We start from the raw sequence: 22,500 nt of genomic DNA, 5'->3' as shown, positions 1-22,500 counted from the left end.
CACACACACACACACACACACACACACACACACACACACACACACACACACACACACACACACACACACACACACACACACACACACACACACACACAGCCTTTTTTTCGTTTTTATGGATATTCATGAGGGACCAGTTGAAATGGCAATTGGTCAATAATGAATGTGGTCATTTATTGCTACATACCAGGTTTCTCATGTTGACACATGACTGACCCTGTTGTGCCTCTTCGCTTGGATGGAAGTTTAGCTTTATTCATGTTGTTATGAGAACGAGATCAATGACTATGTGGACGTGGCCTTTAGAAGATGAAATTATTGACGTCTTATTGGTGTATCTTCTGAGATTGTTTAAATTGTTGGAGTGCTGCGAGGAGAATGATATTTTTGGAAAATGTATGGTATTGTAGACCGCTATATTAACTGATTCAATGAAATCCTGCGACATACAGTTGTCCATGGGAAAACACGTTTTCCAGGTGAAGCGAACTCTTTATGGTGTTCTGGATGTCTTTGGGCTTTATTTACTCTCATGGCAAATGCTGGTCATATTGGGAACTGGTGACGACGTAGTTGAAATGGTGTGGTTGTAGTTTTGGAAACTGCTTCGAGATTATGTCATGACACAAGAAGTAACTCGTCAAAACAAACTTACCAAAAAGACACTAACCAAATGAACACACAATGTGTGGTTGAAAGTGGTGAATTTTGTTGTTTTTTTCGTCAGAATGTGTATATTTGAAAACATCGTTTTTGAAAAAATTACTCTAAGCTTTGAAAGCAACTTTTTAAAGATGATTTGTTGAAAGTCAGGGCTTCAGCAGTTATCGTAAATATTTTGTTTGCACGTGTAAAAGAGATGCTGGCATTGAGCAGGATCACTCAATTATTATTTTATTTTGAAAGAAGATGAAGAATAAAGAGTGAAAGTTGGGTGCGAGATCATAACTAAGCAAAGTCATAAATACATTTACATGTTCATAAACATATGTGGAAAAGTTACAGGCCCATACCGGGGATTGAACCCAGGTCTTCTGATAAACCATACCAGTGCTCTGCTATCTGAGCTGTCTGGGTGACCCACTTGCTGAGCAGCACAATTCTTCCACATCTATAAGTGCCACTCTCTTTCCCCCACTTTTTCCGGGGCACTCGCTGCCAACTATAGGAGCAACTGGGACCTGCTCTCAAGAGGGTCTTCTTGAGATCCTGTTCATTTCTCATTATATTACCATGCCCCCCTGTGGTGTATAATCGCAGACATGGATGTGTTCACCCACAGGGGGAAGACCTTCTCGAGAGCAGGCCCTAGCTGCTCCTATGGTTGGCAGTGAGTGCCCCGGAAAAAGTGGGGGAAAGAGAGTGGCACTTATAGATGTGGAAGAATTGCGTTGTTCAGGTGGTGGGTTGCCCAGATATCTCAGATGGCTGAGCACTGGTACAGTTTGCCAGAGGACCTGGGTTTGATTCTTGGTCTGGTTTGATCTGTCGAATCTGTAGAATGTAGATTATTACCTCCACCAGCGAAGGTGGACGGAGGTTGTGTTTTCACCCCTGTCTGTTTGTGAACAAAATATCTCAAATAAATTGTGGACGGATTCGGACGAAATTTGGTGGAGAGCTTGGGTATGTGACACCGACAATTCAGGGGCAAATCCAGGAATTGGGAAGGGGGGGGGGTTTCCAAATAACAGAAAATCTAAGTCATATGAACGTTATGAAAACTTTATTGCAGCTTTCAAATAAATGCACATTCACATATTCTTTGATATGTATGTATTGTGCAAAAAGATATAAAAGTTAATTAACTTAATATTTCAATGCATAACTAAAAATAAAATAGCTAGAATTCAATAAACTTCAAGTTTCAATCTTAAATATCATGACTCGTGAGACCTACCTGAGTGATGGTAGTGCCTACTGTATATGACATACTAGCAACTATATGACATACGAGAAGGAGTTCTGGGTGACCAGGGAACCCCTGGGTTTGCCACTGTAATGGTAAATTTTTTTTGTTGGGAGGGGAGGGGTTCTGGGCAACCAGGAAACCCCCCTGGATTTGCCACTGAAATTGTTTCGATTTTGGTAAAGATCCGAATCCGGATCTGGCCAGTAAAAATTTTTTCGTGAATCATCACCATTGAGAGATAGGGCCAAAACGATATTTAGCAAGACATCTCAAAAAGTTGAGGACGGATTCGGACGAAACTTGGTCAACAGGTTTGGTGTGCCATGAGGATGAATTGATTTGATTTTGCGGAAGATCCGATTCTGGATCTGGACACGATAATTATTTCATTTTTTAGGTAATTCTTCACCATTGATAGGGCCAAAAACTATATATCGCATGATATTTTAAAAAAATGTGTTGTGCCCGATATGTTCTTGTGGGTCAGGCATTGTGTGGCGGAGCTATGCTCTCTACCGAGTGCCCTTCTAGTTAAATGTGCATTTAACTATTATTCCCAGCCAATATACTGATAGTGTTTTCACAGTTCCAAGCTTAAAGGCCAGATTTTATGAATTATTTATTTCCCATTAATTATCCCCTTTTTTGGCCGTTTATTCATAGCCCATGTGGGACGTAACTGCAATGTGAGTTACTTCAGTCAGTTTTAATAGCTCATGTTTAAGATGTTATTAAATACATGCCATTGAGAGAGTTAGCAGAGCCTGTCCTGGATGAGAATCATTTTGAATCAATGCATGGATTAAGGTGAGGGAATTGAACTCACTGGAAGGCATGGAATGGGTTGCGTTTGAGACATCTTACTGTCGAGTTGCTCTGAAATTCTTTCAAACTTCTTAAAAAGAATTGAAAAGTATTGTAATTTAGGAGACGTGAAAAACGTCGACCTAGTTATTGTGCAGAGTTGTGTGACGCTCTCAAAAGGGGACAGATGATTAGAAGGAACCTTTTTCTTACATTACCCTTCATATTTGTTTCTCAGAAAAAAATACAGACACGCACTTGAACATTTATTTTGGATGATATTATTGTAAGTTCGGATGTTTTCAAACTGAACCTAAATAAGCCACATAATTAGACATTTTATGGTTCTCACCAGTTTTGCAAATCTAGTGGTTTAAAATCTTTCCACAACCGAGTACACTCTATTTTAATTTGGCCAATTCTCGCTGCAATGATCATATAATGGTGCCTCCTACAACATTCGTTCATTTCAAATCAATCGGCCGTTTGGTCAAGTGTGGTTTTGATTGCATCGCAAACGCAATTACACCCCAGGAAAGAAAAGTTTGCTTTGGAAAGCTTTGACCTTAAATTTTTCAAGCTGCTCGAGTGAAGGTGTATTCTCCGGATTCCAGTACCTGCACTCAATAGAGTGAAATGGCTGGTCTAATCCATTGTGCAAACAGTCGGCTCACCTGGCACTCCCACAAGTCATCGTATTAGCTAAACAAGCAAATCGTTTTTTTTTTTTTTAAAAGCTGAACTCAGGGGGGAAAAAAAGAAAAAACATAAGCTTAACAGTCTCCTTGCTCATTAAGGAGCAATTTTGATTTTCCAGGTCAAAAGAGCGCAAAAGCGTCAGCCCTCCTATTGTCCAATGGTATTTGGGACACTTGGCTCAGGATCTTGGTGGTGCCTCAGTGATCTGGGTGGCGCCTCAGTGGTCTTTGCTATCCTGAGTTAAATGTGTAAGATCTCAGGCCTTGCTATTTGGATGAAAAAACAAAATGGTGTGATTGAAAAATTCTGTGACAGCAAGTTTTTCCTGCATTATTCTAACTATGTTGTTGTTGTTGTTGTTGTTGTTGTTGTTGTTGTTGTTGTTGTTGTTGCAGACGGATGAGAAATCAGTTTCAGAGGTAAGTGTTAACTTGGCATGCATCTGTTTAAAAAGAGAAGCAAATTAAACAAATAGGTTGGAATATCCAAATTATCTTCAAGCAGTTCTCCTAGTTGGTGATGTATGGTGGACATTGAGGTAACATTGTTGAGAAAATGAAACAAAGGTGTCCAGACTTTTTGTAATGCATTAAAATATCTCCAAATTCTCTTCATGGAGCTTTCCTACTTGGTGCATATTAAGATGACGTATTGCTTGCTCTTTCTGCCGTTCTTTATCCTCACTCAGATGAAGAAGCTCCGGAGAGAATTGGATGCATCTCAGGAGAAAGTGGCCACTCTGACAGCACAGCTGACTACCAACGTGAGTGATCGTATGAGGATGCTGGAGATGTTAGAAGATAAACAATGAGTCTAAAGTTTCGAGTAAAGAAGCCAATCAGCCAGATAACACAAAAATGAATAATACCACAACGGTTGTAAACGTCAAGGAGATTATGCCTCGAGGAAAGTTGTTGAGCTTCGGCTGTTTTGGGAAGCCGTCTACATCCATGATGATAAATACCTTTGTGCTCATTTCCAAAGTATACCTTCTTCGAAATTGCTTTTGCTTTATCCCCTATTTTTTTTTTACAACATTACAACGTATTCTGGTATTCTTCCCGAAGGACAGGTCCAGTACTGCCGATGCAGTCTCCTTGCAAGCGTTATGCTGGGTGGTTTGCCGTTGCCTTCCCAGATATCAACATCCAAATCGTAATTACAATCACCAGACTCAGCAGCGTTATGATGAGAGCATCCGCTTTGAGTCTGTACAGTCGTTGTTTCGAACCGAAAAATCTTACTCTGGTACATCATAGCAATATATATTTTTTTAATGGTACGTGCTGCTTCCTTGCTTGATGTTCGCATTTGAAAGGATAGAGCATGGACAAACAACCATAAGTTGGCAATCATAGCGCAGGCTTTGATCGGCCTTTTGGCCTCCTCCAGTGTTGAGGTTCCCTGCAAGGGCCATATTACAATGCTTCTCGACAACTCCTTCCAGTCCCCTACACAGACACAGACAAACACACACCAGAATAGGTGCTGAAGCCTCTCAGATGGGAGAGTTAGGTGGAGGAAAATTATCTTTGCAAATCGGTGACAGCCATTTTTACACCTGTTCACCACCATCACCTGTAAGTGGTGGCCGAAATATCTCCCAGTCTAAACTTCAGGCCACCTGCCGGTCAATGAAGACTGTTCAACACCCGACCACCAAACATTATTTCTTTAATCAGCCACTGTCTGAGTTGAGTTTTTTGTTCCGCAAAGGTGAGGCTCATGGACGATCAAAATGGGCGTATTCAGACTCCAATTATAGAGATGTTTGAGCACCAACACCGACATACGGTGAAGATGGGAGTTCGGAGAGAGCATGACTTGATGTCACTGGGGATCTTATAATTCGTCATTTCACATTACTGTTCAAATGCACAATTCTTATTCAAATGAAATTAACCACCAGAAATAGGTGATGGCAGAAAAATGACATGATACTTCAACAGATCACCCATTTGTGAATGAAACTTTGTTTGCAAACATTTGGTAAACTTTTTTTTTGTATATGGAGTCGAGGCTCATGGAAGAGCTGGAACATTGAACGGATCAGGATGCAACAGAACAAAAGGAACAGCAGAGAGAGGGGGAAACACCAACAGCATAGTTGAAGGACAGAAGTAGAGGGAGACTTGGACTAATAAGGGATGTGAGTTGGAATGAGGGGTAGGAAAGGAAGCATAAGGAAGACAATATGGATACAGAAGCAAACTGTCAGGAAGGAAAAAGTGGAAATTTGGTAGGAGGTGGACTTGGGGTGTGGGTTTCACAAGGGGGGCAGGGGTTATGAGGGATAGAAGAGTTCATAGTTTTGGGTGGGGGTGATCTGAGATGGTGGTGAACATATTTGTCCTTTATTCCTTTGCAGTAAAGTTATCACTTCCCAGTTGAGTGTTTTATACCTGGCGGAATGATCTAGAGGTATGCATTCTCATCTCTGAGCTATCTAGCACTGATTTGAATCCCTACCCAGCTTTAAACTGTCATCCTGGTGTTTTGAATCCAGTGTGCTGCAAGCATTGCTTTTTCATGGATCCTATGGTCTCCTTCGCGAAGAGTAGACAAGTTATTGCCGGCACCCTGAACAAATTACAAATTTCCGCACGTTCACAGTTGAGTATCCTGTGTCAGAATGCTGATATGTCCACGATAGTGTCTGACCTGGAAATGCTTCTCAACTTATCCCGATATGCACCGGAACTCTGCAAAGTGTGCGGCTCTTGATTAATTAATTAATTAATTAGAGGGCTTCGTTCATTTGGGATTTCTGCTCTGTCTGATTTTGTTTTCATGTTGTCTTAATGTCTGTAATTGGAACAGCAGAAAACATCTGTGAAGATGAAAATGCTTGTCATGTTTACTTAAACAAATTTCAACACTGCCATTTCCTTGAACATGAAAATACTGACAGTATAGTTATTTTTCCAAGCCATTGAGAGGAGAGAAAGCAATAGCACATCTCCGTCCGATGCTTTTCATCAAATTGGTGGTATTGGAGGATGCGGTTTCTTTTGCGTGCGAGATTATTGAGCTGCAGTTTCTTCAATGCAATCTCATCCTCTTTGACACACCTCTTCGTGCTTTTCATCCTGTAAACATTCTTCATATTCTCAGGGTTTTTCCCCCCATGTAGCACACCAAAGCCTGCCCGGTATCGTCCAATTGCCTGCCAACACTGCTGACCTAATCCCACTTAAGACCCAATGTCGCTGACTGACTGCGTTATTTCTCCCACTCTATATTTAATCCCACTTTTACTCTATTGGAAATAGAGTGCAGCTTCTGTCTGCTATGTTTCCCTCAAGTTATATAGTTCGAAAAGTTTTAAAGCAAAACTTAGGGAGGTTTATTTTATCACCAATGCTTTTTGGGGGAATGGACCTTCTGATTATGTTTTTCGGCGATATTTTCCAGCTTTAATTGAAAATCACAGCTCGAGTTGTGTACCATACCGTATATGTATTTTGCATATGTGGGGAAAATGGGGAGAGGAGTTCAGGTTGGTGTGTACGGACATGGTGGATCCAGGCGTAGAGGCAAGAGGGATTGAAGCATGTTGAATGTGTTTGGATCATGATTGTCCCATAGCTGTCAACCTAAACCTGCTTGAAGGAGTGAGAATATATAATTAATATTTGTATAATTTAATATTAATATATTTAATCCATACTGCATAACAAAGCAACCATTTAAGTATCAACTGCTTCCAAAGACAATAAAATGTAGTATAAATATTCAATTACAGTGAAATAGATTCATCTATTGCAGCGAATTGACGCTTTTATATATCGCAGATAATGAAAACTATATTGGCATAGATAATGAGTGGATGCGTTTTGCGACATTTATACTAATTTAAAAACTTCTCATTGGTCATGTAACAAACAGCCAAAAGTGATTGGTCATGTGAGTACCAGTGTAGCAGCCAAAAGGCTGCACACGAAGGGAAGGGGTATTGACGGATTTATTAAATCTGGTATTGGTGTGGCGCAGGCATGATGGGCCGAATAGCCTCCTCCTGCGCAAAATTTCCTTGTGATTCCTTGTAAAAACATACAATTCAACTTCAAAGTCCTATTGATTTCAGACAAAACCAATTTCCTTCCAATTCTATATGTACACCAACTGTATATAATACTTACCTATTTGCTAATGGTGTGTTTGACTTGCAAATGCTGTAAATCAGGATCTTCATGAAGACGTTATCTTTTAAAAGTCCTTGTGTGCATTTGTTTTGATGCATCTTTCAACATCACGCAGTCCTTGATGTTTGTGGCTGATTGATTGATCGATTGCAAACTGCACCGGAAGTAATGCTTATTTGTCGAATCGAACACGAAACACGGATATTTCTTTGTCCATTCTGGATTGAACTTCGTGTCATACTTCGCGGCACCATGATACTTCGTAATATTTGGCTGTTTTGATGTTGAAAGACCATCGAATTCAGAGCCGCTTTCATCCATGCTTCTTTGTGAGAATGACAAAGAAATGGCATGTGCTGAACTGTATAGAACAGACAGCATTTTTCATTGGTTGGAAACTCAGCTGTTATGACTAGGGACTCGTCCAATGACTTAAAAATAAATATCGTTTCTAAACAAAAAAAGAACAGCTAAAGCATGAGATTTCAGTAGTTTGACATGAGAGCAGGACCTGAGTTTAAAAAGTATGAGTCTCACACCTAATGCCTAAGAGTTGGCAGACAAGTTGTCCATGTACGAGTATTTGCATTTTTATTAAAAACTAGCAAAAGCCCCTGGTAAAAATACCACGATATATAAAAGAATAAAATGGAAGCCTTTTATTCTTGCGCTGGTTGAAAGAGTTCAAAAATGGGAGGTTAAATATTTCTTAACAGCAAAAACAAAATAATTGTGAGCAATTGTCAGCGGTCTGTTACCTATACACCGCCTGGGTTCAATATTTTTTGTCTCGTTGAAAGAAATTATTTCCCAAGATGTTTGGATTAATTTGAAGCAACTTTTACAAAAAAAATTTTTCACCAAGGAGTATTTCTGTCTTTTAGCATGGGATAGACAAACAGATATATATATATATATATATATATATATATATATATATATATATATATATATATATACATATTTAGATCACGGGTCTGAGCGGTTATGTTAATCCCCCCGACCCAATTGTGGTGGACGGCAGTTCACACCAGTTAGCCCGGATGGCTAAGCGGTTTTCCTTTGGAGACGGACACATTGATCCTCAGAGATTATAACGTGTGCGGAGTAGTATGGCGCGGCACTGGCAGAGCGACAAAACAGGAGGATGCACAGCACAAGGAAGCACAAGGGGTTTATACTCGAACCCATGACAAAGACACGAACACAGCAACTTAAAATAAATGCGGGAATTTAATGACGGTTATAATATTTACAAGGCTAATTCAAAAGGTAATAATAATAACGTGGTGTAAATTAAACCTAAAGTCGAGATGCCTCTACATACAGACTTAAATACAGACAAGGGGGAAACAAAATAAACAAAAATCCTTCCTCTATTCTGGCACTTAACTTGTTCAGAGATGGTCTCTGTGGAACTTTGGAATTGAGACGCTTCGTGCTGCACATGAAGCCACCCACAAAACGGCACCTAGCCTCTCTCTCTCTCATAGCGGGAAAAATGTACTTCAGGCAATTTGTGAGCGGTATTCAACACTTAGGCTCAGAGACCACTGTGCAGCTTCTTGTGTCGATCAACCTCACTGATGCCATGGCTTTGCAGAATGGCGTCGTCTGTTCAGTCATATACATGAGGCTTCGACGTTGGTCTCTCATGATCCAACCAAGAGCCAATTGCCAGCGTCTTGCTCCCTCATGCGAGCTAATTCGTCTCAGCATGAATACGAGAATGGTGCCGTCTTCTTCATGCGTCGAAGGAAAGCCATTTTGTTGTGCCGAGAGGAGAGCAAAGAGAGATTCTCCATCCTAGCCACGTTCCTCTCATGACTACAACTGCGTCCCTCACTACAAACACGTACGTTCATTCCCAATCTCTCTTCGATGTCACACCGAACAACTGTTCCACCTCCGGGGCATGGCTTGCTCACATGAAACCCTGGGAGGCAGGGCTTCTGTCTGCTTGGCACACCTTGCTTGCTTGTTGTTCGCGGTGTGTTTGTTATAAAAACGCACTTCTTCCTGGTTGGCTTGTAAATGCAAAAACTTAGGAATAGATCACAGGGGTAAATCACATATTTGGGGAAATTGGTCTTAATCCCAACCAAGTGAACACAGCACCACCCCTCGTGTGGTGACAAGTAACACTTCAGCTCACAGTCCCCTACTTAATTTGCATTGAGATGTCTCCTACACATCCATGGACCAAACAACTCCAGTCAATCCAAACTCTCTGCTTAAATTCCTCCATCTACCCCCACAACCCTAACAATGTGTGTATACATTAATGTATACTGTATATATATATATATATATATATATATATATATATATATATATATATATATATATATATATATGTTATACATATTTATGTGTGTGCGTAGATATATATGTATATATACAAAGCATATGAGGCGCGCGAGTAGGAGTGATTTAAGGGACACATCGGCCATTTTGGAGTTAATGCCATATAGCACTATTTTAACCCTTCCCCTATCATCCGAGCCTATCATCATCATATCATTAAAAAATGTCGCTTACATCACTCCTCCTTGCGGGGTCTCATATACTATATATATATATATATATATATATATATATATATATATATATATATATATATATATATATATATATATATAGATATATATATATATATATATATATATATAGATATAGATATATATTTAGATATATATATATATATATATATATATATATATATATATATATATATATATATATATATATATATATAGATCTAGATATAGATTTAGATATATATATATATATATATATATATATATATATATATATATATATATATATAGATATATATATATATAGATATATATATATATATATATATATATATATATATATATATAGATATATATATATAGATATATATATATATATATATATATATATATATATATATATATGTAGATATATATATATATATATATATATATATATATATATATATATATATATATATGTAGATATATATATATATATATATATATATATATATATATATATATATATATATATATATATATATATATATATATAGATATATATATATAGATATATATATATAGATATATATATATATATATATATATATATAGATATATATATATATATATATATATATATATATATATAGATATATATATATATATAGATATATATATATATATAGATATATATATATATATATATATATATATATATATATAGATATATATATATAGATATATATATATATATATATATATATATATATATATATATAGATATAGATATAGATATAGATATAGATATAGATATAGATATAGATATATATATATATATATATATATATATATATATATATATATATATATATATATATATATATATACATATACATGACTGGTCAAAAGTTTTAGGACACCCTCATTTTTCCAGTTTTTACTGAATTTTAAGTCGTTTAATGTTTCAATCTACTCTGAAATTGAGGCATCGAACAAATAAACAATTGCAGATAAAAAAGAAATCATGGAATGTTTTTGTTGAGCAAAATTTAATCAAAATTTTGACTCATCAAAGTAGCCACCTTTTACAGACATAAACAGCCAAACATACTCGTTGCATTCTTTCTACAATGAAAATCAAATATTGTTCAGAAAGTTCTTCCCAATACTGTTGCAGAAGTTCTCACAAATGTGTTGCACTTGTTGGTTACTGTGCTTTCACCCTTCTGTCCAGTTCATCCCAAACCAGCTCGATGAAGTTTAAGTCTGTAGACTGTGCTGGCCATTCCATGATTTGAAGCCTACCGTCTTGGTCTTTTCTTCCAAGGTAGTTCTGACATAGTCTGGAGGTATGTTATCAGTCGTTATCTTGCAGTAGGATGAACCCCTGACCAACTAGGCATAGACCAGAGGGTATTGCATGGCGCTGAAAAATGCTGTGGTAGCCCTTTTGGTTCAGGGTGCAGTCACTCTGTGCAAGTCGCCAACTCTGGATCCACCAAAAAGCCCCAGATCATCACACTTCCTCCTCCATGTTTGACAGTTGGTGTCACACACTGAGGAACCATCCTTTCGCCCACTCAACGGCGTACAAAAATGCTGCATGATGAACCGAAGATTTCCAATTTGATTCATTGGACAATAAGACCTTCTTCCAATTTTCAGTCGTTCACTGGAGGTGCTTCCTGGCCCAGGCAAGCCTCTTTTCTTGTTTTGCCATCTTAGCAGTGGCTTTCTTATTGCCACTCGACCTGTCAAACCTGCAGCTCGAAGTCTTCTCTTCACAGTTGAAGCTGAGACTTCCTTACTTCGACCAGTGTTATGCTTTGCTTGAAGCTGCTGTCCTGTGAGCTGCCTATCACACAAGATTTTGACTCTCAGAAACTTATCTTCTCATTGTTTTGTGGCTTTGGGTCTGCCAGACATCTTCCTGTCAGAGTTTCTTCAAGTTTCCAAGTGCCCTTGGATTGTGTTGGAAACTGCACCCAGTGACACCTTGAAATCCTTTGCAATTTCTCTGAAGGAAAGACCTACACTTTTAAGGGTTATAATGGTCTGTCTGTCTTCCTTTGTTAATTGTCTTTTTCTTGCCATTATGATGGCAACATACTACTTCCTGCAGTGCAATATTGTCCAAATGATGTTTCAGAGGGTGTAGAAACACAGTCTGTTTCAACACTGCTTTTATACAGACAGAGGGGTTGCAACTAATCAACAAAAGTTGGGACACCTGTTAGAATTGTTTGCATCAACTTTCAAGGCTTAATTTACTTCCATTGCTGCAGAACAGCTGCAGTTGCTCACCCATTACTTGTTCCCTGAAAAGGGCCTTTTTTAACAACTCTGAAATTTACATTATTTTTCAGTTTTTGGTAACCTAAACATTTTTTTAAACCTCTGGCAGTTTACTGCTTGGCTTTGTACTATTTCAGGTTATCTATTGGACTTGAACTGCTTAAATTTCAGTAACAACTGAAAAATGGGGGTGTGTGTATATACAGCTATGGAAAAATATTAAGAGACCACTGCAAAATTATCAGTTTTTCTGGTTTTACTATTTATAGGTATGTGTTTGAGTAAAATGAACATTTTTGTTTTATTCTATAAACTACTGACAACATTTCTCCCAAATTCCGAATAAAAATATTGTCATTTAGAGCATTTATTTGCTGGAAATGACAACTGGTCAAAATAACAACAAAGATTCAGTGTTTTCAGACCTCAAATAATACAAACAAAACAAGTTCATATTCATTTTTAAACAACACAATACTAATGTTTTAACTTAGGAAGAGTTCAGAAATCAATATTTTGTGGAATAACCCTGATTTTCAATCACAGCTTTCATGCGTCTTGGCATGCTCTCCACCAGTCTTTCACATTGCCGTTGGGTGACTTTATGCCACTCCTGGCGCAAAAATAAAGCAGCCCGGCTTTGTTTGATGGCTTGTGACCATCCATCTTCCTCTTGATCACATTCCAGAGGTTTTCAATGGGGTTCAGGTCTGGAGATTAGGCTGGCCATGACAGGGTCTTGATCTGATGATTGATTTGACCTTGATGGTCTTGACCTTGATTGACCTGGCTGTGTGGCATGGAGCATTGTCCAGCTGGAAAAGCCAATCCTCAGAGTTGGGGAACATTCTCAGAGCAGAAGGAAGCAAGTGTTCTTCCAGGACAACCTTGTACGTGGCTTGATTCATGAGTCCTTCACAAAGACAAATCTGCCCGATTCCAGCCTTGCTGAAGCACCCCTAGATCATCACCGATCCTCCACCAAATTTAACAGTGGGTGCGAGAAACTGTGGCTTGTAGGCCTCTCCAGGTCTCTGTCTAACCATTAGATGACCAGGTGTTGGACAAAGCTGAAAATTGGACTCATCAGAGAAGATGACCTTACTCCAGTCCTCTATGGTCCAATCCTTATGGTCTTTTGCAAACCTCAGCCTGGCTCTTCTTTGCTTCTCATTGATGAAGGGCTTTTTTCGAGCTTTGCAAGACTTCAGCCCTGCCCCTAGGAGCCTGTTTCGAACCGTCCTCGCCGTGCACTTCACCCCAGCTGCCATTTGCCATTCTTTTTGTAGGTCACTTGATGTCATCCTTCGGTTGTTGAGTGACATTCGAATGAGTTGGCGGTCATCCTGGTCAGTGGAAAGTCGTTTTCGCCCTCTGCCAGTCTGTAGCTTTGTTGTCCCCAATGTCTGCTGCTTGACCTTGTTCTTATGAACCGCCGTCTTTGAAATTTTAAAGATGGAAGCAACGTGACATTCACTGTATCCCTCTGCCAGTAAAGCCAGACTTGAACCCTTCTTTTCCTCACTCAAAACTTTTCTTTTCAACTCTTTTGGTGTGGTCAATAGTTATTTTTTGGATTCCAATTACTTTTGAGGTACTACTAGCACTGATTTTGCCATCCAGCTGGTCCTATTGCAAGAGGATAGTGATGACCACAGCAGTGGTTTTTATACTTTTCCTTGTTAAATAAGATTCGGTTCAGGTGATCACCTAATCAGTACCTAAGTAGAATGGGGTGTGCCTGTGTTGGAATTCAACAGACACTGAAATGGAATGGCTGCCATACATGTAGAGATGCTGATTTAAAATTTTTTTGGAGTGGTCTCTTATTTTTTCCAGAGCTGTGTGTGTGTATATATATATATATATATATATATATATATATATATATATATATATATATATATATATATATATATATATACATATATATATATATATATATATATATATATATACATATATATATATATATATATATATATATATATACATATATACATATATATATATATATATATATACATATATACATATATATATATACATATATACATATATATATATACATATATATATATATATATATATATATATGTATGTACAGTGTATTATTGTATCAGGCATATATATATATATATATATATATATATATATATATATATATATATATATATATATATATATATCGCAATGATGCCAAATTTTCCCTGATATTTTAAGTGTTAACTTAGGTTACCTGTCGAATTTGCTACTGAAGAAGTTTTGAATGATGTGTTTATGGCTATAATGTTGCCAAAGCAGTTGTCATTTTGATTGGATCATCACATCACTGACTATTTTGTGTTTTTATTCTTTTTGCTTCTTGCTCGAATGAAGGACTCACATTCGACATCAGCCACACCTCATTTCCCATGGTGGTAAACACACTCTTAATATATTTAAGTTGATAAAATCCATTGTGTGTGTGTCTGTTGGTTGCATCCACCACCATGTCTGCCTCCGATGAGATGCTGTTATTTCATACACCATTGTCATGGGCGATCGTCGTTATACCTCAGAAATCTTCATGCCTTTGCATTGTTGAAAGTATGTTTCACTTCAATTCTCGGGAAACTACTGCTCAACGCATGCCAATTTCTACATAGTTTTTGTTCTCGTCTGTGGTTTATGTAGCCAAGGTGATCACAAAATCACCTTGGCTACAAACAAGACACAGTCACATCAACATGGTAAAAGTTGTTCACAACTTTTACCATGTTGAAGGAACCCTCTTATCTCATATTCAAACTTACCTATTGTGTGGTGCATTGAGTTTCACTGCTGTATTTTCCTTAAACTTCCACTTTTCTGATGCCTTTTCATTTTCTTCCTTCCTAATTCTTTTTCAGCAATCCATTAAATATGTAACATCAATTTATATTGTTTAAATGTCAAATTAAACCATAATTATTGAAAAAAAAAATTAAATTCAACGAAAGTAACTCTTACTTTGGGCATTCAGAATTTTTAAATGGTAATAGCTTTTTGACCTGTTCATTGTGGATCCTGTCAACTTTTTCGCTCCTGTTGTAACTGGTGGTGAAAAGTGGCTTCATGTTTGGGATCCGATAATAAAATTGGTAATCCATGCAATGGAAACGGAAGTGATTGTTCCCAACACTCAATTCATGCCCTCGAAAGGAAGCAGTAGAAGTCACTCAACATGGCATAATTATGTCAGATTTTCTTTGATGCGGCCAAAAGAATTCACTATATGCTTCACGATGTGCAGCTAATTCACTATATGCTTCACGATACAGGTCAGTCGTCTCTCTGTCTTCTACCACATCATTTCTGGTCTTGCACCCTCTGCATTTTCCATGCTTTGCACCCCCTCCATCCCCCAGATTTCTGCAGGACACATGTGGTCCATCATTAGCCTCCTTCTGGTGAAACTCCCAAAATCCAGGATCACTGTTTCTACCTCGTTTACATTTCCAACCTGGCCTCCAAAGCCAGTCGCCGACTGGGAATCCTCCGTCATGCAAAGTCCTTCCTCAGCCCACCTGAGCTCCTGACCACATACAAAGCTTTCAATAGCCACCTGATGGAGTACTGCTCTCACCTCTGGGCTGGTGCTCCTGCCTCCCACCTTTCTCAGCTTCACTCTGTGGAAACCAAGACATTTCAAATCATTGATATCTCTCACAATGAGGCTGAGTCTTTGGGCCTCTCACTCTCTCACCACAGGCAGGTCGGTGGTCTTTCTGACTTCTACTGTCTCCTCTCCGGTCTCCCCCCCCCCCGTTCTGTCTGTGAAATGTCCCAAATTTTTTCTGTCTGCGAAATTTTCACAGGGCACTTTAGGTCCGCCAACAACCCCCTTCTGGTAAAACTACCAAAATCACGAATCACTGCTCACCTTCACTCTTTCATTGCTCATTTTTCCCACCTTTGGAATAAACTCCCACACTCTCTTCAATCCCATTCTTCCTTCCAGGCTTTCAAGACAGCAGTTCACCACCACCTCTTATCTCCCCCCATCCAAAACCTCGATCTTTTCTACCCCCGTTAATCCACCCAAAACCCACCTCCTTCAAATTCCCTGCTTTCCTTCCTGAAATTCCCTGTGGTGTCCATCTTGTATACCCCACGTTGCCCGCACCAACCCTATCCCTTCCACAGATCTCCTAATATCTCTGTTCTGCACTGTTTTGTCCTTTCCTCTCCTGCCCCTCTTGTCTCCTACCCCCCTTGTTGTGTGTTAGCTCTCATACGAGACTTGACGATGTATTCAAAAAAAAAAATCATTGCTCACCTCCACTCATTTGTTCCTCTTTTACCCCACCTGTAGAACCAACTTCCATATCTTCAAACTCATTCCTCCAGGTCTTCAAGAAAGCTGTTCACCACCAAATCAGATCAACACCTATCCAAAGCCATAATCTTTTCTGCCCCTGTTAGCACCACCCCTCTCCCCACCCCCATCTCTCACCCACCTCCTTCCTAATGCCTACTTTTTCCTTCCTGACAGTTTGCTTCTGTATCCATCTGTGTACACCATGCATCCTCCCCTACCCCTTATTCCTCCACATTTCCCTTACTTGTCCAAGTCTCCCTCCATTTTGTTCTTCAACCCTAATGTTTTGTCACCCCTCTCCCCTACTCCCCTCTTACTACTGTCCCTTTTGTTTTGTTGTGTCCTGATGCGTTTAGTGTTCAATTGTTCCAAAATCGTTTTTGGCCCATTCTCTCAATGGTGAAGAATCACTTAAAAATTCTAGTAGTTGGATCCGGATCCGGATCCGGATTTTCACCAAAATCTAATCAGTTGGTCCTTGTCACAAACTAAACCTGTCCACAAAATTTATCCAGATCTGTCCACAACTTTTTGAGGTATCCTGTACACAGACAAACAGACAAAAAGAAAGGGGTGAAAACATAACCTCAATCACCTTCGGTGGCGGAGGTTAAAAAAAGAAAAAAATCACTGTGGAATCTAACGCCAGTCTCATGTAAAAATTGAGGCCAGCCATGGAGGGGATACAACAATAGGTATTTACCCAATGTGTACACCTCATTCAGGTCAATGCACCTGTGTGCAAGGCCCCTATATCGTGCAGACTGTCACTCCTGACCGTGACTTTGAACTGCTTCTCCCTGTGCAACCGTATCGTGACTATTATCGGTTTGGACATTTGAAGTCCCACCGGCATGGCCGCCGACAGACAACAAGGAAATGACTGAAGCAACTGAAACATAGCCGAGGGAGCAATCTGAAAACTTTTATTTTATTGGCATTGACAGCTTTCATGACAAATGGAGCAAAAAGCCTTGAAAGTCAAGGGACGCTGCAATGAAAATGACAAATCCCCACGTCTTGAACTGTTGTGAGTATCTCATTTGTGGAGCATTTTGAATGCCTCACATATAGCCGATCTAAATTTTATTACAGGATAGCTGTGTTTCTTTGAAAAAAAAATTGCTGCCTTTTTTTTTTTTGTATGCATTGTCGAGGCTGGATGAGAGCTAACATGCAATGCACAACAATGGGGGGGGGGGGGTGAGACAGGGGTGGGAGAGGGAAGGACACAACAGTGGGGAACAGAGCTATTAGGAGATCTGTGGAAGGGACAGGGATGGGGCAAGGTACATGGGGTAAACAAGATGGACACTACAGGGACTTTCAGAAAGGAAAGCAGGGAATTTGAAGGAGGTGGGTTTGGGGTGGATTAACGGGGGTAGAAAAGATCGAGGTTTTGGATGGGGGACGATATGAGGTGGTAGTGAACTGCTGTTTTGAAGGCCTGGAGGGAAGAATATCCTGTACACAGACAAACAGACAGACAAAAAGAAAGGGGTGAAAACATAACCTCCTTCACCTCTTATAAGGAAATGTACAACGTTGCTCTCCAACTAACCTACCACCCGTTCCAACACCATGTGTTACATGGCTTCTCCCTATGGTGTGCTACTTTACATGTTGCCTCAGCCTGGTGCAGGCTGCTTCCTCGAGGTGGGAAATCCACTCTTTGAAGCTGTTTTCATAATGCGAAGCAATTTCGCGAGGATGGGAGGGGGAGCGATTCCACAAGCTCAAGTGATCCTGTCTCTGCTTGTTTAACTTGTTATTGTAGTAAAACCATGTTGCGTTCATTTCTTGGCTTTGGTCCTGTTGCACTTTATACAAATATTTGTGCTTTAGATTTATTGGAATTGAGGGAGCTCCTGCTGTGTGATTAGCAGGAGGTGATATGGATGGAGTTGGGGGAGTTGAAAAGATATTGGGTCGAAAAGCAAAAGCAAGGTCTAAGAAAGAAAAAGAGAAAATTTAGGGAAAAGGCTTAGGGAGGTGGGGGCGGGGGAGGTGAGGGTGGTGGGTGTAGCAAAGACAGTTGGTGAAAAGCTGAACGCATTGTGCATGTAATGCAATGACTGCAGCGGACGCTTTGGGGAGAAAAGATGCTCACGGGAAGGCGAGAATAGTGACAGATGATTGTCATCTTGCAGGTGTGGAAAGTATTCCATCCTGAATGGCTGTTTTATTTCAACTGCAGGGAGTGTTAGTGCAACCGTGCCTGTGTATGAGCAGAAGGAAAAGGTTTCCTGCAGTTTAAGAAGATGCACAGGGAGCACGGATTATAAAGTTGCTGGGCATGTTTCCTTCACTCAAATTCGGTGGCAAAGATGAGTAATATAACTGGAATAGAGAACCGATTGCTCTTTCATTTGGTGGAGGGTGGCTCACAGCCGCGTGCTCCGATCATCGTGGGATAAATCTTTCTGTGCAGCTTTTAAAGCCAAGCTCCTGAGAGTGTGAGCCGCTTTTGCGCGATGTCCAGAGGTAGTGCAAGTAGTCTGCCGTGGCACTCCCTGAATTATTACCCTCCTGCTTGCCATGAGGCTTCGTGCCAGCAGCTCATAGTAAAGGCCACCTCGGCATGCCACGATCTTCGTATTGCCACCTTTCGGGATGGGAAGAGCGATGCCAAACTGATACACCAGGTAGGGGAGACTCTCCAACTGATGTATTATTTACTTCCAATTGTGTGCTTACTGCACTAGCCTTGTTTGGTTTTAATTGCTTATTACCTTGATTTTTAACTTGTGGAATAATCGGGAAGTCCAGAATCTACTTTTTTTTCAGTTGTATTATTCATTGTTATGTTCTTCAGCCAGATGTACTCAAACATGCCAAACATGAAACATGGCAAAGTGAATTTCATTCGCAATGTGAAGCATGAAAAAGTTTTGTTTTCAATTGTTATTTTGAAATTTGGAACAAATATCGAGGTGTTGGTAATGTGTATTTCAACATTTATAACAACCACATCAGCAGAGCATTGCCCAGTGCTGGTAACTGTGAATTTATGTTTGCTCCTGTGGATGATGGCATATTTGGCTTGTTAGGTTGTGCCTGCAAAACCATTAAACTATATGAAGGTCAGCGCAAGTGCATTAACTGAGCCGAAAGTACCGGAGTCTCGAGTCACGTTTTTAATCAGGTGGTTGATGGATATGATGTAAGTTGACATCATGGCAGCCTTTATTTCGATTTGAAATTATGTTGTAGTAGTTCACACAACTGACAGCCCCTACTGTGTTGATTTTCTCGTATTGAGGAGGTGTGGTCTTGGGATAGTATGAGAACAAGTTTTAAAAAAGAAAGAATCAGTACTTCAACGATTTGATATATAAATAAATTGATGCTTATGTTGAAGTGTGTGTGTGTGTGTGTGTGTGTGTGTGTGTGTGTGTGTGTGTGTGTGTGTGTGTGTGTGTGTGTGTGTGTGTGTGTGTGTGTGTGTGTGTGTGTGTGTACGTACGCACACATACATTTACCAGACTTGGTGGTGCAATGGTTGGAGCGTCTGCTCTGAGTCTGGAGCGTCAGTAGTTCAATCCCCAAAAACTTTAAAATTGGGTACGTGCTGCTTCCTTTCTCAATGCCCAGCATTTCAAAGGATATAGCACAGAGGACAAACAACACTAGGAAGGGAAAGGCAAACCACCCAGAATAGCCCTTGCCAAGAAACTGCTATAGTGGGGCAACTTAGCATAACAATTGTGCATTTTGTGAGGAAAGCACCAAATTTGGCACACTAGTAGTCTATCATATTATGAACAGATTTGGATATTGGGCCATCTCAAAATGTTTGATGGCAGTGGAAAATGGCTGCCACAGCCATCAGCGGCTGAATTTGAGATGGCCCAATATCCAAATCTGTTCATAATATGATAGGCTACTAGTGTGCCAAATTTGGTGCTTTCCTCACAAAATGCACAATTGTTATGCTATATTTAGCTAAGTTGCCCCACTACTAGCCCATGTGTTCAGCACAATTCAAGCTCATCCTCACTCTCCTGGCCATACTTGGTTCCGTACATGGGAGAACATGATTACACACACCTTAACGTTTCTCGCTACTAAAGGTTATAACACCACATTCCAGGGGCACACAAACAGGACAAATTACAATGTTCTTAATGCAAGCACATATTGTCTGGCCGACTCGATGAACGAGGAGCTGACGCCTCACCCACATCAGCATAACCATATATATTTGTACCGAATACACCCTTGGGAATTTATTTGTAATAAAAGTCGTAACATGTGCTCGAAGACAGGAACATGTGCGTGAAGATAAGTGGTCATCTCCATATCAAATTCACAAAGGGCTGTCATTTGTGGGAAGGAGAGAGGAGAGAAAGCCAAAAAACAATCTGTGGAGGAAAAACATGGAATTAATTTAAAGGGGATTGTGTTTTGAGAGTAAAAAGTACGAGGTCATTCAATTGTTATTATTTGTTTTTTTTTTAATGCAAAGATCATTAATATGTGGATTGTCCTTTAAATAAGAATATAATGTACAGCAGTGTAACTACATTCATGACAAATAATGGGACTATTTTCAATTATGATGAAAGTAAGCTTAATTGATATGGCAATAGTTTTCTCGTTCAATATCCGCTACAATAGTTTGTCTTGCCGAGAGGTACATGACGAGGGAGACATCGATACCTCGAGGTGCAAAGATGTTACTAAAGAAAAAGTGACACCGACTGTTAGTTTACTTGACCTGGATCTGTGGAATACTGACAACTCCCAGCCTTTGCTGCCAGAAAAGAAGGGCACATACTGATCTCATTACAATACCGTGACTTCATTTTGCGCTTATTCATTCGTCTTTATTTTCATAATTATGGCTTCATACTGTCACAATCTGGGAAGGCTTTATTCTCCCATAGGCACGATGGACCCTGACTCAATGCGAATGACAGTCATCCAAAGTATTAGCCGAGAGGGTAAAATGGCTAAGATGATCAGCCTTTACATGCAAGGCATGCTGCTGGCAGGATTCAACAGAACAATGGTCGACGCAGTTCAGCAGAACAAAAGATATAAAGTCCGAGTTTATTTTTCTCATAATTGTATGGACTCCGGTGATATATTTACAAACCGACGGTTTGCCTGATATTTAAGGCAAGTTGGGTGAAATTTGAATGCACAACTAAGAGGCATTCAAGTACTGATGTGACAAAAATGTGAGTAATCAGATGGGAATTCCGAATCCAGCTCAAACAATTGCAGTGCTGACCTTTAAACCTGGAGACAATGCCAGGCCACCAGGGTATGGTACAAGCTAACACACACACCACTGACATTCTTCCACCAATGCATGCATGGTCTCCTTTGAAAGGTAGTTGCAGCAGAAACAGTGGAGTGGTTTAAACTTGATTTTTTGGGATTGACACGTGGATATTGACAGGACAGTGAGGTTTCTTATGTATGGATGGGTGATTGTGTGCATGTGTGGTGATTGTGATGTCTGTGAGAGGGTCTCATCATAAAGTGAATGTGCTGTAGGTGTTTGTTCATTCATCACCCTAAGAAAAACCTTCCACCCCGAGTGAAATCAAGTTGATAAACTGGTAGATTGAATTGTTGTGGTGTTGATGAATTGCATGCGTGAAGTGCCGATTGCCTCCCCCACGTCCAATTTCCTTGTCTATCATCCTTGTTTATAAGGCATCAAAGCATTGAGGAGTGTTGAAATTAATTTATGTTTAAAATTCAGGAACCCATAATTGATATAAAATGATCTCAGGGTGATCCCAAAGATTGTCAACTCAACTA

At 39.5% G+C, this 22,500-nt stretch overlaps 1 protein-coding gene across 7 annotated transcripts in view; it reads left to right on the top strand.

Annotated features, from left to right (window-relative positions):
• Positions 1–22,500, top strand: part of LOC147032810 (neuron navigator 2-like) — a 254,665-nt gene that overhangs the window by 147,734 nt on the left and 84,431 nt on the right. For all 7 annotated transcript variants that reach the window (XM_085870682.1, XM_085870681.1, XM_085870680.1 and 4 more), the window contains 2 exons: positions 3,811–3,834; positions 4,104–4,178. In XM_085870682.1, the coding sequence (XP_085726808.1) occupies positions 3,811–3,834; positions 4,104–4,178 (99 nt within the window). The remainder of the gene's footprint in view (positions 1–3,810; positions 3,835–4,103; positions 4,179–22,500) is intronic.

The sequence above is a fragment of the Eptatretus burgeri genome, chromosome 2 (assembly GCF_056783735.1).
Source record: "Eptatretus burgeri isolate ZD-2024b chromosome 2, Ebu_testis_v1, whole genome shotgun sequence".
NCBI lineage: Eukaryota > Metazoa > Chordata > Myxini > Myxiniformes > Myxinidae > Eptatretus > Eptatretus burgeri.
This window is presented reverse-complemented; position numbering and strand designations above follow the sequence as displayed.